A 14,680-nucleotide genomic window follows, 5' to 3' on the forward strand; every position below is an offset into this window, starting at 1 on the left:
GGATCCACAATGCATGACAGTACGCAGTTGGAAAAACAGAACAAACAAACACTATTTATGGGTTTGAAATCCAAAGCAATTTAATCACAGAGGGAACAGAGATATGGCATAAGAGAAATGAAAATCCCCAACAACTTGGCTCACTTAAAGAATTATTAAAACAGCATAAGATTTAACAAACATGTTATTCAGAACAGTTAGCTTGAAAAATTATAGATGTGCTGTAACGACTTCTTAAGCTGGTGTGTTACTGAGCAATGGCAGCTTTCGCTTGGGGAGTGCAGGGATCAGGACATATTTTGTTCAGCTGCACAATGACAGAGTCATACTGTCTTTTCCATTCCTCTGGTGACAGTGAAGATGGGCTGGTCTCCAGGAACTTATACGCATCCTTCGTCTGCAAGCTAAAGATGCCCTTGGCATTCAGACAGGACTCACCGAAGTCCTTCCAATGCTGAAAGATGTGAGTTACAAAATGAATCACAACAGAAAATGCAATCAAGGTGAAATGAACTTCTGTAAACCTCTAAATTAACATTTACTCGGTGTGTAAGTTACCCGTTGTGCTGTAGTGATAGATTGCAGAAAGATCTCTTTCATTTCACACTCCTCAATGAAGTGCTCATTAGCAAAAGTCTCGTCTTTGAGAGCCTCCAGCATTACACTCACTGTTTCCCAGAACTTCTTAAGCTGAATCAGAATCTGTTGGATTCGGGTGAGGCAGGTTTGGACATCATTCAGATGGACAGGGTCGGGTATTGAACCTTTTAGAACAACATATTTGAACAACATAAAGCAGACATTAATTATGAGAGATCACTCTGAGGCTTCTGACCATTTATATGGGAATTTGTCAAGCACAGCTGTGAAAGCATCTCACCCTTTTCTAATTTCATGCTTGCCAACTTCAGCTGCATATCAGTCAACCTGACATGGATGTTCCACTCCTTGTTTCTCAGGTTGGACTTCTCATTGGAAAGTTGAGACAACTCACTGGAGATAGCCTGGGTTTTTGCAGCCACAGCTTGGCCAGCTTGAGCATCATGAATGGATTTAATTAAGGGTCCAACAAATGGTATCAGGATAGCCATGATACACAGACCGTTGTTTTTGTTAGAAGACTCTCTGATATGACTCTGCAGCTCATTGTTTTTCTGTGCAATCCTTCCGTCAATTCGTCCAATTTCCTGATTGTTTTTCCACAATTCCTGGTTGAGATCAATCACTGCCTTCTCCAGAGCATCTATCTCCTTATTAGCTTGTGCTAAATTTTTTTCTGTCTCAGCCTTTTCATTAATCACATCACTGGTGCATGAAGCCACACTCTGGTTGTGTTTGTCATATCTGATGATGACAGGTTTCAGATTAATTATCGGCTTAAACATAGCAAATGTTCTTGATAATGCACTGAAACACATCCAGTTGCCATATTAAAAGTGGTCCAGATATGGTAAATTTAACCATTTTATTACACTTTCTTATGAAAAAAAAATTAACAATTTAACAACACTTCGAAACATTTTACCTCTCCACCATCTGTTCCACTTTTTCAACAATATCAGTGATCCATGCTCTTGCTTTTTCCAGGGACTTGATGGCCAAAATGCTTTTATTCTTTTCAACAGCAGCCTTCAGTGCAGGCAACAGTGTGGAAACCAGGTTTTTACTTGTGGCAGCACACTGAAAGACAGCAAAAATGCATACATTATGTATCCAAACATTTCATATTTTAAAACACAGGCAGTGGTCGAAACCAATCAATCTATCAAAAATAACACATCAGAGAGCTGCTTTATAGATCATTTGAATTTTCACAGAAATGTGCAATCTTAATAGTGTATTGGACGTGGGTTACAGTAACAGAAATGCCTGAAAAACTGTGGCTTTACCTTCAGCAGAAGAGCTTCAGATGACCCAAAGAGAAGCTGGGTTTCAATAGCACGCTCTCGGAGTTCCCTCTCCAACTTGGGGAACTTAGCCAAACACAGGTAAGAGAGATGGTAGAGCAAAGCCGTACGCTGAGCAGATGGAAGAAGCTCCTGAATAAAGTCAGGGCTACTTGCGATCACAAGCTCTGTAGAATTACAAATGTGATAGTTGCTACATGACTGTTTTGACTTGTGTCTGTTCTTTGCAAGGTTAAACATGTGAGGAGTTTCCGTTTTATCTGTGAAACAATTAAGAAATGTTTACCCACCTTTGCTTTCTGACATTTTTTTTTGTGTGTGTAAAGGAATGTCCTCTAAGTGCCTGAAAAACAGCAAATAAAATGCTATAATGAGACAAGAATCATTTAAACGATGAATGGGAGAGGCCAATAAAAGTTACCTGTTGGATGAATCTCTAAGCAGTGTAGTTGACTGGATCAGCGTGGGGAATTTATACTGTATGGTACCTCCTAAAAATACTGTATTTGGAGATACTGTACCTGGAGCCGATTGTCAGATAACCCAGAACTGGAGTTGTACTGTAACCTTTGGGCATTTCTGTGGTAGGGTACTGCTATTACACATACCATCTGTGTAAGATGTTGAAATCAAGCAGTGAATTTTGCATTTCTCTAAAAGGAGACTCATTGTGCAATGTCTTTACTTTTAAAGACAATTTTCTTTCCAAGTCACACAGCCTGTGTAGGGTACCATCTCAGTTTGTTCAAATAAATCATTTGATTTCGTTTCCAATTATACACATGCCATTTTGTTTGTTTACCCTTTGATTCAGTATGATTCAGTATGTTTGTATGCTTTAATTGATGCTGAAATGTACAAATTGGACGAATTACAATGTTTAAAACTTAAAATTGCTATGTATTTTTAGCTAAAAAAAAATTATGTTTACGAATCCTTTATATCATAAAGATATTTGTATTCATGTATTTTTATAATTTTATTGATAAGCGATTTAGATTTTTAGACCCTTTAACCTACCCTCAAACCTAAACTTACCCATTTTATAGGGAATATAAAAAGATACAAAACGTAATAGACCTAAATATGCAGGAAATGGCCATTTAGTTACAATATGGCAGAAAACATGGCAGAAAGATAAGTGCAATCACAATAACTTATTGCAAAAATATCAAACGTGGTCCAATGACGATGCGTTGCAGTCGCAGTCTTCTCTGGTGGAATACAATAGTTTTGTATGAGGTGCAGAGCAGAGTTTGAGTTAATAATTGCTGAACATATTATCAAGATTATTATCCTGATCCACTCCATTATTATCCTGATCCACACAGCATGTCGCAATCTGTAATGAAGCAGGCAAGAGCCAATGAACGTTCAATTTTCCTGTCGTAAAGCTTCCTGAAGTGGCAATTTTTGAATTTGTAACGAGCACATCAGCGCAGGTATTACTGCTTACGGTTGCTGCTCAGAATGGAGATGAAGATCGCTGATTAAAGGCATGGATTTGGTTCTGTTCCTCGCAGTCATATGGATTCTGAAGATTTGGATTACAGCGCACGAATAAAATTGATCCTTTTGTAATTATGTTGTGTTTTTGGTGTATTTTATGCAGAGCCGATCGGCCCCCGTAGGCCCTTAAACAAGGCAGTCTAGAAAAGAGATTATTATTATTATTTAATAATAATCATTTAAATAATACAAATTTTCATAACCCATTGGCAGGTGTTTTTGCTTTATTAAGCCATTAATCTTACATTTTGATACATTTCTTAGAAAGTAATGGTCAAACATTTGTAATTTAAAAATGTTGTATATAACATGAAATATAGGCTCATATTCATATTTACAGTATATAATGAAATAAGACAATGTTCTAAAACTCTACAATACGGTGTCAGTGTAGGATATGCATGTTAGAGGATGGGAGGTGGTGGTTAGGTGAAACCGTAGATAGTGGGAGCCCCTTTTAAAAGTCTGCTTAGGGGCCCCAAAATGCTAGGATCGGCTCTGATTTTATGGTTCTGTTGTCAGTCTCAGCATGTTGGAGAAAATGCCTCTGTGTCTGATGGCAAACAAAATAAATATTACAAGATAAGTAATGGTTAAAGGATTGTAGAAATGTTATTTGTTTTAAGGGTTTAAAACGTAGTCGTATGTATTTTTCGAAACGAGTTGGCAGTAGAAATCAAACAGAACAAAATGTTATCATTTCATTTTAAGTAAACGAGTAAGCTTCATTTAATAATGCAATTGAAAACATAATGCCATTGATATGACAACTGAATACAATATAATAAAATGTTAATGCCGCGATTTCAATATTCATAAGGATTCATTTGTAAGTCTGTAAAGTTGTTCATGCGTACATAATTTACATTTTAGGTGTCATCAGTATGTCAGTATTGTATGTTTAGATGCCGTAAATATGTCAGTCTTGTACGTTTCAGTGCCTTGTAAACATAAGTAAATGTAAGTTTTGTAGAACCACATTTTATGTAAAATACATATTGGGTTTGGACACCCCTGCATTGTGTTTATTACAGCTGCCCTTTTAATACTGTTAATACATCTGACAGAAACTTTCCTTAATAAGCCTCTACACTAAAAAATGGAACAAGCTATGTACTTAAAAAAATTATGGTAAGAATATTACACATAATATTTTTGAGTAGTTTTTCCAGGCTTGATTTTTTTTAATGGAATCTACCTGAATGAATCATGTGAAATCTCCTAAATTAATCTATGACACAATAAATTTAATATAATTAGTGAAATGTGCTCATTTATTTTGAGTTGATTCCAAAAAGTCTGTAATTTTGAGTGAGGTCTGTTTGTATTTGACTTTGAGTTATTTTGTACATTTAAAGGACTGTATACAGCCAAACAGCTCAAACAGAAAAATACTTGAGATATACTGGTAATACTACACTAGCAAAGTTACTACTCATTGAACAAAGCTCCATGCCTTCGAGGAGTAGTATCCATAACCATAAGCTCTACTCTTCTGCACAATGGTAACGATTGCACTGTGCAATGGAAACTACAATGTAACAGAAACTCTTTCAAATGTCAAACATAACTGAACATTAAACATTAATAGATGTTTCCCTTCACTCAAAAACACATAAAATAGCATTTAATTTCTAAATTGACTCTCCATATCCAGCTATATGCAAAGCATGCTGGGAACTAACAATCACCTTGAAAATAAATTATCTTAAAGGGGTCATATGATGTGATTTAAATTTTTCCTTTCTCTTTGGAGTGTTACAAGCTCTTGGTGCATAAAGAAGATCTGTAAAGTTGCAAAGACTAAAGTCTCAAATCCAAAGAGATATTCTTTATAAAAGTTAAGAGTCAACCACGCCTACCTAAAATGGCCCATTCTAACACGCCCCCACATGTCTACCTCACTATGTGGGAAGATTTGCATAACGCCGCCCAAATGTTCACACAAAGAAAGAAGGCGTAACTTTTATTCTCGCTGTAGTATTGTTGCTGCCGCCACCGCCGCCATGTTGTGAAGGCACTGTGTGCTTCATTGTGAAAGTGAAGCTACTTTGTTTGGCCTTCCAAAAGAGGACGATATCCCAGTCCAGCCCGGGGTCGTCACATGTGGTTGCCGCAAGCCCTCCTGCTGCCGCTCACTCAAGCCGGCCTCTGCTCACTCTAGCCCGCTGTGTGTGACGCTGTGTTTCTTTGTGAAAGCGAAACTACTTTGTTTGGCCTTCCAAAAGAGGACACAACTAGAAATCAGTGGTTAAGTTGTATTTATAACACTGTTCCAGAACAGTTCAACCCAAATATTCAGATGTGTGCAGCACATTTTATGGAGGACTGTTTACTGATCCTGGGAGAGTAACGTTAGACTACGCAACGTTGTAAAAAGACAGTAGGCCTATAAGTCATTATAATCAGTAATTATGTCCCCACTGGATGCAACAAATTCCTCATTTGTAATGGGCTTTAATGTTTTTGTCTCGTCACTCCGGCCGGACAGGGAATCACAGTATGGTAAGGGGCGTAACATTTCCGTCACACGCTTGAGGCATTCAGCCAATCACAACGCACTGGATAGCTGGCCAATCAGAGCACACCTCGCTTTTCAGAACGATGAGCTTTGTAAAAATCGACGCGTTTCAGAAAGGCGGGGCATAGAGGAGAAACAATAATGTACAGTATGTGGAAAATAATGTGGGGTTTTTTTTACCTTAAACCGCATAAACACATGTCATTACACCAAATACACAAAATCATGTTCTTTTTAGCAACATCATATGACCCCTTTAAAATAAATAGGTAGCCTTATTTCCTTAATTTTTTTTTACTTAATCGGTTGCTCAATTCAAGCCCCAAAACTGCTTAAGTTTTCTTTAAAAAAAAAACATAATATTTTTATTTATCACCTTAGTTTTTTTTATGAAAATTACAAGACCCATGATTCATTTTTTACAGTGTATCGGACAAATTATCCTGTGCTCATTCACAAATTTTTCAACAGTTTGATGATCTCTGTTGAGTTTTTGCCAAGTATCAGTTATTTTCATGCCTTTTGCAAGACATTTTCTCATGCTTTTCTTAGGAAAATACTTTCTTCCTCCCCATATTTGCATGATAAGTGTAATTGCTTAAGAAATGTGAAACAACGTCTTTTATCTCCCGGCATATAATTAAGAAACCCATCTGAGAGCGATAGTTATCTACAAAGATTTTAGAAATAAAGCGCTTTCTTTGAAAAACTATAACCTGAATATTTATTTCAATGAAATCCTGTCACTTGCATAATAATTCGGCACGCAGTGTGCATTTCAAGAGAATAGTATGTTTATATGATTTGTTCTTCAGAAACTGGCATTGCACTGTTGAAACTTGCCCAGAGAAATGCAGTTTTGTGCAATTGTGAAATTCTGATGTTTGAGTCAGAGTATGTTCTCAGAACTGAGTTGGTAATATGAGTCATCAACAGGCCAGGAAATTGCTGGCAGAACTTTTCTTAGAAAATTGCATGCATACTATAGAACCCCCATGATGTCAACGTGAAAGAATTATGTTTGAAATCTTTGCAAATGTATTAAAATAAAAATTGAAAAAATCACATGTGCATTAGTATTCAGAGCCTTTGCCTTGACACTCAAAATTGAGCTCAGGTGCATCCTGTTTCCACTGATCATCCTTGAGATGTTTCTACAACTTGATTGAAATTCACCTGTGTTAAATGCAGTTGATTGAACATGATTTGGAAAGGCACACACCTGTCTATATAAGGTCCCACAGTTAACAGTGCATGTTAGAGCACAAATCAAGCCATGAAGTGCAAGGAATTGTCTGTAGACCGCCGAGACAGAATTGTATTGAGGCCCAGATCTGGGGAAGGGTACAGAAAAACTTATGCAGCATTGAAGGTCCCAATGACCACAGTGGCCTCCATGATCTGTAAATGGAAGAAATTTGGAACCACCAGGACTCTTCCTAGAGCAGGCCACCTGGCCAAACTGAGCAATCGGGGGAGAAGGGCCTTAGTCAGGGAGGTGACCAAGAACCCGATGGTCACTCTGACAGAGCTCCAGCGTTTCTCTGTGGAGAGAGGGAACCTTCCAGAAGAACAACCATCTCTGTAGCACTCCACAAATAAAGCCTGTATGGTAGAGTGGCCAGACAAAAGCCACTCCTCCATAAAAGGCACATGACAGCCCACCTGGAGTTTGCCAAAAGGCACCTGAAGGACTTTCAGACCATAAGAAACAAAGATTGAACTCTTTGGCCTGAATGGCAAGCGTCATGTCTGGAGGAAACTAGGAACTGCTCATCACTTGGCCAATACCATCCCTACAGTGACGCATGGTGGTGGCAGAATCATACTGCAGGGATGTATTTCAGCGGCAGGACCTGGGAGACTAGTCAGGATCGAGGGAAAGATGAATGCAGCAATGTACAGAGACATCCTTGATGAAAACCTGGACCTCAGACTGGAGCAACGGTTCATCTTCCAACAGGACAACGACCCTACACATACAGCCAAGATAACAAAGGAGTGGCTATGGGACAACTCTGTGAATGTCCTTGAGTGGCCCAGAAGGGGCCAAGACTTGAAATTTAATTTAAAAAAGCTAACTTTCTTATATTGTAGATTCATTGGACACAAACACACAAACAGAAAGATTTCAAGAGTTTTTTTTGTTGTTTGTTTGTTTGTTTGTTTGTTTGTTATAATTCTGATGGTTACGACTTACAGCTTAGGAAAATTAAAAATTCAGTATCTAAATTTTTTTTTTTTATATTTTCTCAAAGATCAATCAAAAAAACGATTTACAAAATGGAAATGTTCTAGATCTCCGAAGTAGATTTAATTATGCACTCAATACTTGGTTGGGGTTCCTTTTGCATGAATTATTGCTTCAATGTGGCATGGAGGCGATCAGCCTGTGGCACTGCTAAAGTATTATTGAAGCCCAGGTTGCTTTGATAGTGGCCTTCAGCTCATCTGTATTGTTTGGTCGGATGCTACTTATCTTCCTCTTGATAATACCCCATAGATTCTCTATGGGGTTCAGGTCAGGCGAGTTGGCTGGCCAATCAAACACCGTAATATCATGGTCAGCAAACCAGTTAGAAGTAGTTTTGGCACTGTGGGCAGGTGCTAAGTCCTGCTGCAAAATGAAATCAGCATCTCCAAAAAGCTTGTCAGCAGAAGGAAGCATGAAGTGCTCTAAAATCTCTTGGTAGACGGCTGCATTGATTTTGGACTTGATAAAACACAATGAACCAACACCAGCAGATGGCATGGCACCCCAAATCATCACTGACTTCAGAAACGTCACACTGGACTTCAAGTAGCTTGGATTCTGTGCCTTTCTGGGACCTTGATTTCCAAATGAAATGCAAAATTTACTTTCATCTGAAAAGAGGACTGTGGACCACTGAGCAAGAGTCCAGTTCTTTTTCTCCTTAGCCCAGGTGAGACGCTTCTTACTTTGTTTCTGGTTCAGGAGTGGCTTGGTTCTAGGAATGTGACCACTGTAGCCCATTTCCTGAAGACGTCTGTGCGTGGTGACTCTTAATGCGCTGACTCCGGCTTCAGTCCACTCCTTGTAACGCTTGCCCATGTTCTTGAATCGGCTTTTCCTGAAAATCTACCCAAGGTTGCGGTCATCCCTGTTGCTTGTGCACCTTTTCCTACCACACTTTTTGGTTCCAGTCAACTTTCTATTAATACAGTGGTTCTCAAAGTGTGGGGCACGAGTATTGCAGCGGGGGAGCAGGCCATCAGCGGAAAAAGAAAAGAAATAAAACTGTAAACAGCCAAAGGATGCAACTTAGAATGGGAGATGGATCGGTTTGTGAAAGGGAAGAGAAAAGTCATAGATGAAGTCGCACAGACCTAGGCAGGTGCTGGCTAATTCAAAGGCTAAATGAAATATGCGAGACTATAATTTTATCTATATATTTTAAATATAGATTTAATTCCCAGCTTCCTTTTGAGAAAATATGACTAGGCATATCGTGCTCTCGGCTTCACTCACCACTCACCGTGTCTATACCGAACGCTACAGTTGTCGCGTCACACCACAACCGCTTTACACTGGACGCGACAAAGTGACCGTTGCAAATCATTTTAACTTTGTGGCAGTATGTCATAAATGGAACAAGGCATCAGTTTACTGTGTGGGATTTGGCGTGTCGTGTCGCAGTGTACACCGCGTCACTGATTATAATGGGTTCTACTGTATTTTGCCGCTCGCGTCCGGTGTAGACACGGTGTTTAATGTCGTTGGTGAGGAGGAAAGCCTATGTGTGTGTCCTATACCTTAGCGGACAGCATGAAACCCACAGATTTTTTTTTATAGGTTTAAAGGGGGATGTGACCAAAAAAGTTTGAGAACCACTGTATTTAATATATTTCGATACAGCACTCTGTGAACAGCCAGCCCTTTCAGCGACGAGAGTGTCGATGATCTTCTTCTGGACAACTGTCAAGTCAGTAGTCTTCCCCATAATTGTGGTTGCATGTTCTAAACTAGCCCAGGAGGTACCTAGTATTTATACTCAAAATTAATCAAGCTCAAAATGGAATATTCAATTAAAAAAAAAAAAGAGATACTGAATTTTTAATTTTCCTAAGCTGTAAGTCGTAACCATCAGAATTAAAAAAAAAAAAAAAAAAACTCTTAATCTTTCAGTTTGTGTGCAATGAATCTAGAATATAGGAAAGTTTGCTTTTTGAATGAAATTACAAAAAATAAAGAACTTTTCCATGATATTCAAATTGAGATGTACCTGTATATTTTTTGGATCTTCTTTACAGTCAGTTAATTTCTTTTCAGGTAGGTAATTTCTTTACAAACTAAGAAGAGTGAGGAGGACTTGCAGAAGAGGAATGGCCATTACCAAAAGGTGAGTAAATGTTAATGAATTGTTTTTCAAAACTGTATCGACAGTGTTATTGAACTCAACACTGAACTTACTCGAGATCAATAACAACACTACTGTTTAAAGTAGAGCTGCTTATTACAGAATTAAACTTGTTTCATAATGACTGTACTTCACAGAGTTAAACAGAACTGACCTGAACCAACACCAAACTCACTAGAATTAAAGAAAGTCCACTATTTTACAGCAGAATTTGGATATGCCTCATTTTAGCAGTTTGCATCATTGATTCCGTTTAATATTGTGAATCTTTCCTGTTTAATACTGTGAAGCTGCGTTGAAACGATCTCTCTTGTATAAAGTGCTATAAAAATAAAGGTGACTTTACTTGTCATGTTTTTGACCAATAAAATGTAATTGAAATTGTTCCGTCTTAAGGTATTTACATGCTTAATGTTGTGGTATTTGATGTAATACCAAAAAATTATAAAAAAGCTTACACTGTCAAATTGATTTGTGTAAGTATAAGATGGAATGTATTGTTTGGAATTTAGACATAACGGCATTGAAGAACAACAGCAGAAGAACATGAAGAATATTTAATACATGTCTGATAAGCAAAATCTTTTTCTTTTTTTTTTTATTAAAAACTCTTTGATTTTCTGTCTGCCAGTAGTGATAAAGTGAATAATAGTTATTTAATATTTAAAACACTACACATTGTTGTTGTATCTGATGCAGTTGACCATGATATGCAATTCATATCTCAGTATAAGATGGAATGTATTGTTTGGAATTTAGACATAACGGCATTGAAGAACAACAGCAGAAGAACATGAAGAATATTTAATACATGTCTGATAAGCAAAATCTTTTTCTTTTTTTTTTTATTAAAAACTCTTTGATTTTCTGTCTGCCAGTAGTGATAAAGTGAATAATAGTTATTTAATATTTAAAACACTACACATTGTTGTTGTATCTGATGCAGTTGACCATGATATGCAATTCATATCTCAGTAAATACCAAAACCCTTTGGTTGTGTTGTGTTGATAAATTAATATCTTGTAAACATTTTGGACGGATTCCACAAACCACATATTTTAGCTTCAAAATGGGGAAATTCACCAACAAGTACCAACTTTGGGACACAATTTTGTACCTACACTCTGATGAAATAAATAAAATAAAACTATGTTCACTCTAGTAACTAGTATGTACTTTTAAAGTTATATGTGCCTTCAAGGAAATATGTATAATTTTGCATAAATAATCTACGTAAAAAAACATGTTGATAAAGAATTGTGACCTTAACACTTTTGGGAAATGTACTTTTGTTCAATTGGACATAGGCCTAAAGAAGGCGTTGCTATAAATGTCTGTCTGTATTGTGTGTGGAATTTTATATATATGTGCTGTCAAATGATTAATCGCGATTAATCGCATCCAAAATAAAAGTTTGTTTACATTATATATGTATGTGTACATTTATGTATATATAAATACACATACAGTATATATTTTGAAAATACAAACCCGATTCCAAAAAAGTTGGGACACTGTACAAATTGTGAATAAAAACAGAATGCAATGATGTGGAAGATTCAAATTTCAATATTTTATTCAGAATACAACATAGATGACATATCAAATGTTTAAACTGAGAACATTTTTCATTTTAAGGGAAAAATAAAATATAAGTTTATGAGATTTGTACATTATTCCATTCCTTTTTTACTCCCAATTTGTACAGTGTCCCAAATTTTTTGGAATTGGGTTTGTATTTACATATTTATACATGTATATATTAATATTCTTATATTTTATATTATATATAAATATATTTAATATATACACATACCATATTTTTCTTAAATATATACATGGATGTGTTTGTATTTATATATAGGCCTACATAATAAATGTACACACACATATATTATGTAAACAAAAACTGTTATTTTGGATGCGATTAATCGTTTGACAGCACTAATACATATACTGCCATTGTTTCTCTAGGAACAAATCATGAGACAAAAACACTGAAAACGTTTTGACGGATGAATGCAGATGCCCACGGAAGCAGTAATTGTGCTTGAAGGTGCATGTTCTTGCACTACCAGTAATGGCCTGCTGGAAGCAGCAGATCATAATTGAGCCTTTAAGCATGTCTTCACCATGTCTTGACGCTCATTCTGTGAACCAATGCAGTGAGGGCTTCTCTCTTTCATGTTTATTTTTGGATTTCATATACAGCAACCATTTAAGTCTTTGCTGTGACTTTCCTTTCCCTTATTAAATGATGCAATCTTTTTTTCTTCTAGCCTCATGTGGATGTGAGATTAAAATCCCTATTTTAATATTTGTCAGGCAAATCTTATTTTTAGATTTCTGTCACTTTTATTACATATATTGTTATTAATTTTCAGATAATTGGTGTAGGCTTCTGTGTTTCACTTTTAAAGCATTTAGTGGTTGTTGTTGTTTTCTAAGCAACACACATGCATTAACAAAAGGCTGTTTTTGTTTTATGTGTGTATGATTTCTGATATGGTTTGAGATCAACTGTGCCCTTCTTTGTTTTGAGCCATCAGGAGGCGGTGTATGTTGTGCTGTGATGACGAAATCTTCTGCTGAGGTCCTGATTGGCCAGTTTTCTCTAGCAATATCTTCAGCACCTGTCGAATTTGGCCCATATATGCTTTGCGAATGATTAGTGGCTCACTTTCATGTAGGAAGGCAGTATTTTAGGTCATTTTCATCCCACCTTCGCCAGAATATGTATTTCAACCAAAGTGATTATTTATTGTAGATTGCATTATAATTGCATGCTATTATTGTCATGTGTACGCTAATTGCAGCGTCATATCGGTTACGGTATTCTTCTGTCGTGTGATTGATCGCTCGTTGTCGCGTTGTTCTGTCGCATCAGTGGTTGATCGCTCGTGCTGCGCGTGTCTACGTGCCAGCTGGATGGACTGAGCGCGAGCAACTTTCAGATGGGTGTTTGGGAATTTGAAAGTGTTGGATTCAGTAACGCCTCTTTTCAGCACCTTGGTTAGTTCCTGTGAGGAGAACTCGGACCCTATGGCAAATACACGGAGAAATACCCGTTATGTTTTATTCTTAACCTATTACCGTGTGAGTTAGGCGCTTACTCTGAACGAAGAGGTCTCTGGACTGGACTGGACTGGACATCATCTTATGAGGTCGCGGTTTTGGGAACAACTGGAATTTCAAGATGATGATCACGCGCTACAGACCGGTATGCTCATTTCTTTTTGATTAATGGGTAAAGTGGCTGCTGATAGGAGAGTTTTACCTACATGTTAGCCTTTAATTAACGTTGAAGCAAGAAATGGTGTGTTTAATTGTGTATATTTATACTGTTTTTAGCTTTTCGACTACTTTCCTGTGAGGAAGTTGTTAGGAAAACCATATGTGAGTTTTGCATTTCCAGTAACACTCAGCTACATCAACGAGGTGCTGCGCATGCGCGGTTGTTTTGGAATGGATCCAATGGAGTGAAGCCTAAAAGATACAAAAAAAAAAAAAATCGATATAGCCTACTACACCCAGCTTTCCACCGAAATCATTTCTCTTTTGTTGTACATGCATAAGCTCATAAGGTGCGCCTGTGTAAAAGCTCTACAATGAGATTGTATTATTTTTTTTATTTTTTTTTTTTGTGCAAAAGCACAAAGACCTCTGATTTGGACCAATGTCTATTAATATGATTGGCCTTGATCTTTGATTTTCAGGGTACTGTATTATTTTGGCCTCAAAAAGCTGTTTTTTTTTTAATTCTGATTAGATTTATAAATGTAATATTTTTTTTATTAAAATCAGAACAAGTTACACATGTTGTACGGCTCAATGCATATCTCTCTGATGTAAATAATTAGCCGTTTAAATTATAAGTGAGAGTGAAGTTAGGGAAATATGCCTAGTTTTCATGAAAATGACTAAATAAATATATTGTTATGAATATATTTTTCTTTGCTTTTATTTATTTCTAGTGCAAAAGCACAAAGACCTCTGATTTGGACCAATGTCTATTAATATGATTGGCCTTGATCTTTGATTTTCAGGGTACTGTATTATTTTGGCCTCAAAAAGCTGTTTTTTTTTAAATTCTGATTAGATTTATAAATGTAATATTTTTTTTATTAAAATCAGAACAAGTTACACATGTTGTACGGCTCAATGCATATCTCTCTGATGTAAATAATTAGCCGTTTAAATTATAAGTGAGAGTGAAGTTAGGGAAATATGCCTAGTTTTCATGAAAATGACTAAATAAATATATTGTTATGAATATATTTTTCTTTGCTTTTATTTATTTCTATTTTTATTTTGGGGTCGAGCAAAATAATGTACAGTGTAATACAGTTACAATGAGTCTCTA

General features: G+C 36.7%; 1 protein-coding gene across 1 annotated transcript; it reads right to left on the minus strand.

Annotated features, from left to right (window-relative positions):
• Positions 1-247: 247 nt before the first annotated feature.
• On the minus strand, positions 248-2,229 carry LOC107549257 (uncharacterized). The gene is made up of 6 exons (XM_016230269.1): positions 2,198-2,229; positions 1,890-2,074; positions 1,526-1,680; positions 881-1,344; positions 559-764; positions 248-454 (listed from the first exon to the last, which is right to left on the minus strand). The coding sequence occupies exons 1-6, from the start codon at positions 2,211-2,213 to the stop codon at positions 248-250; spliced, it is 1,233 nt and encodes a 410-aa protein (XP_016085755.1). The 5' UTR covers positions 2,214-2,229.
• Positions 2,230-14,680: the final 12,451 nt, after the last annotated feature.

The sequence above is a fragment of the Sinocyclocheilus grahami genome, unplaced genomic scaffold (genome assembly GCF_001515645.1).
Source record: "Sinocyclocheilus grahami isolate Dianchi unplaced genomic scaffold, SAMN03320097.WGS_v1.1 scaffold367.1, whole genome shotgun sequence".
Taxonomy (NCBI): domain Eukaryota; kingdom Metazoa; phylum Chordata; class Actinopteri; order Cypriniformes; family Cyprinidae; genus Sinocyclocheilus; species Sinocyclocheilus grahami.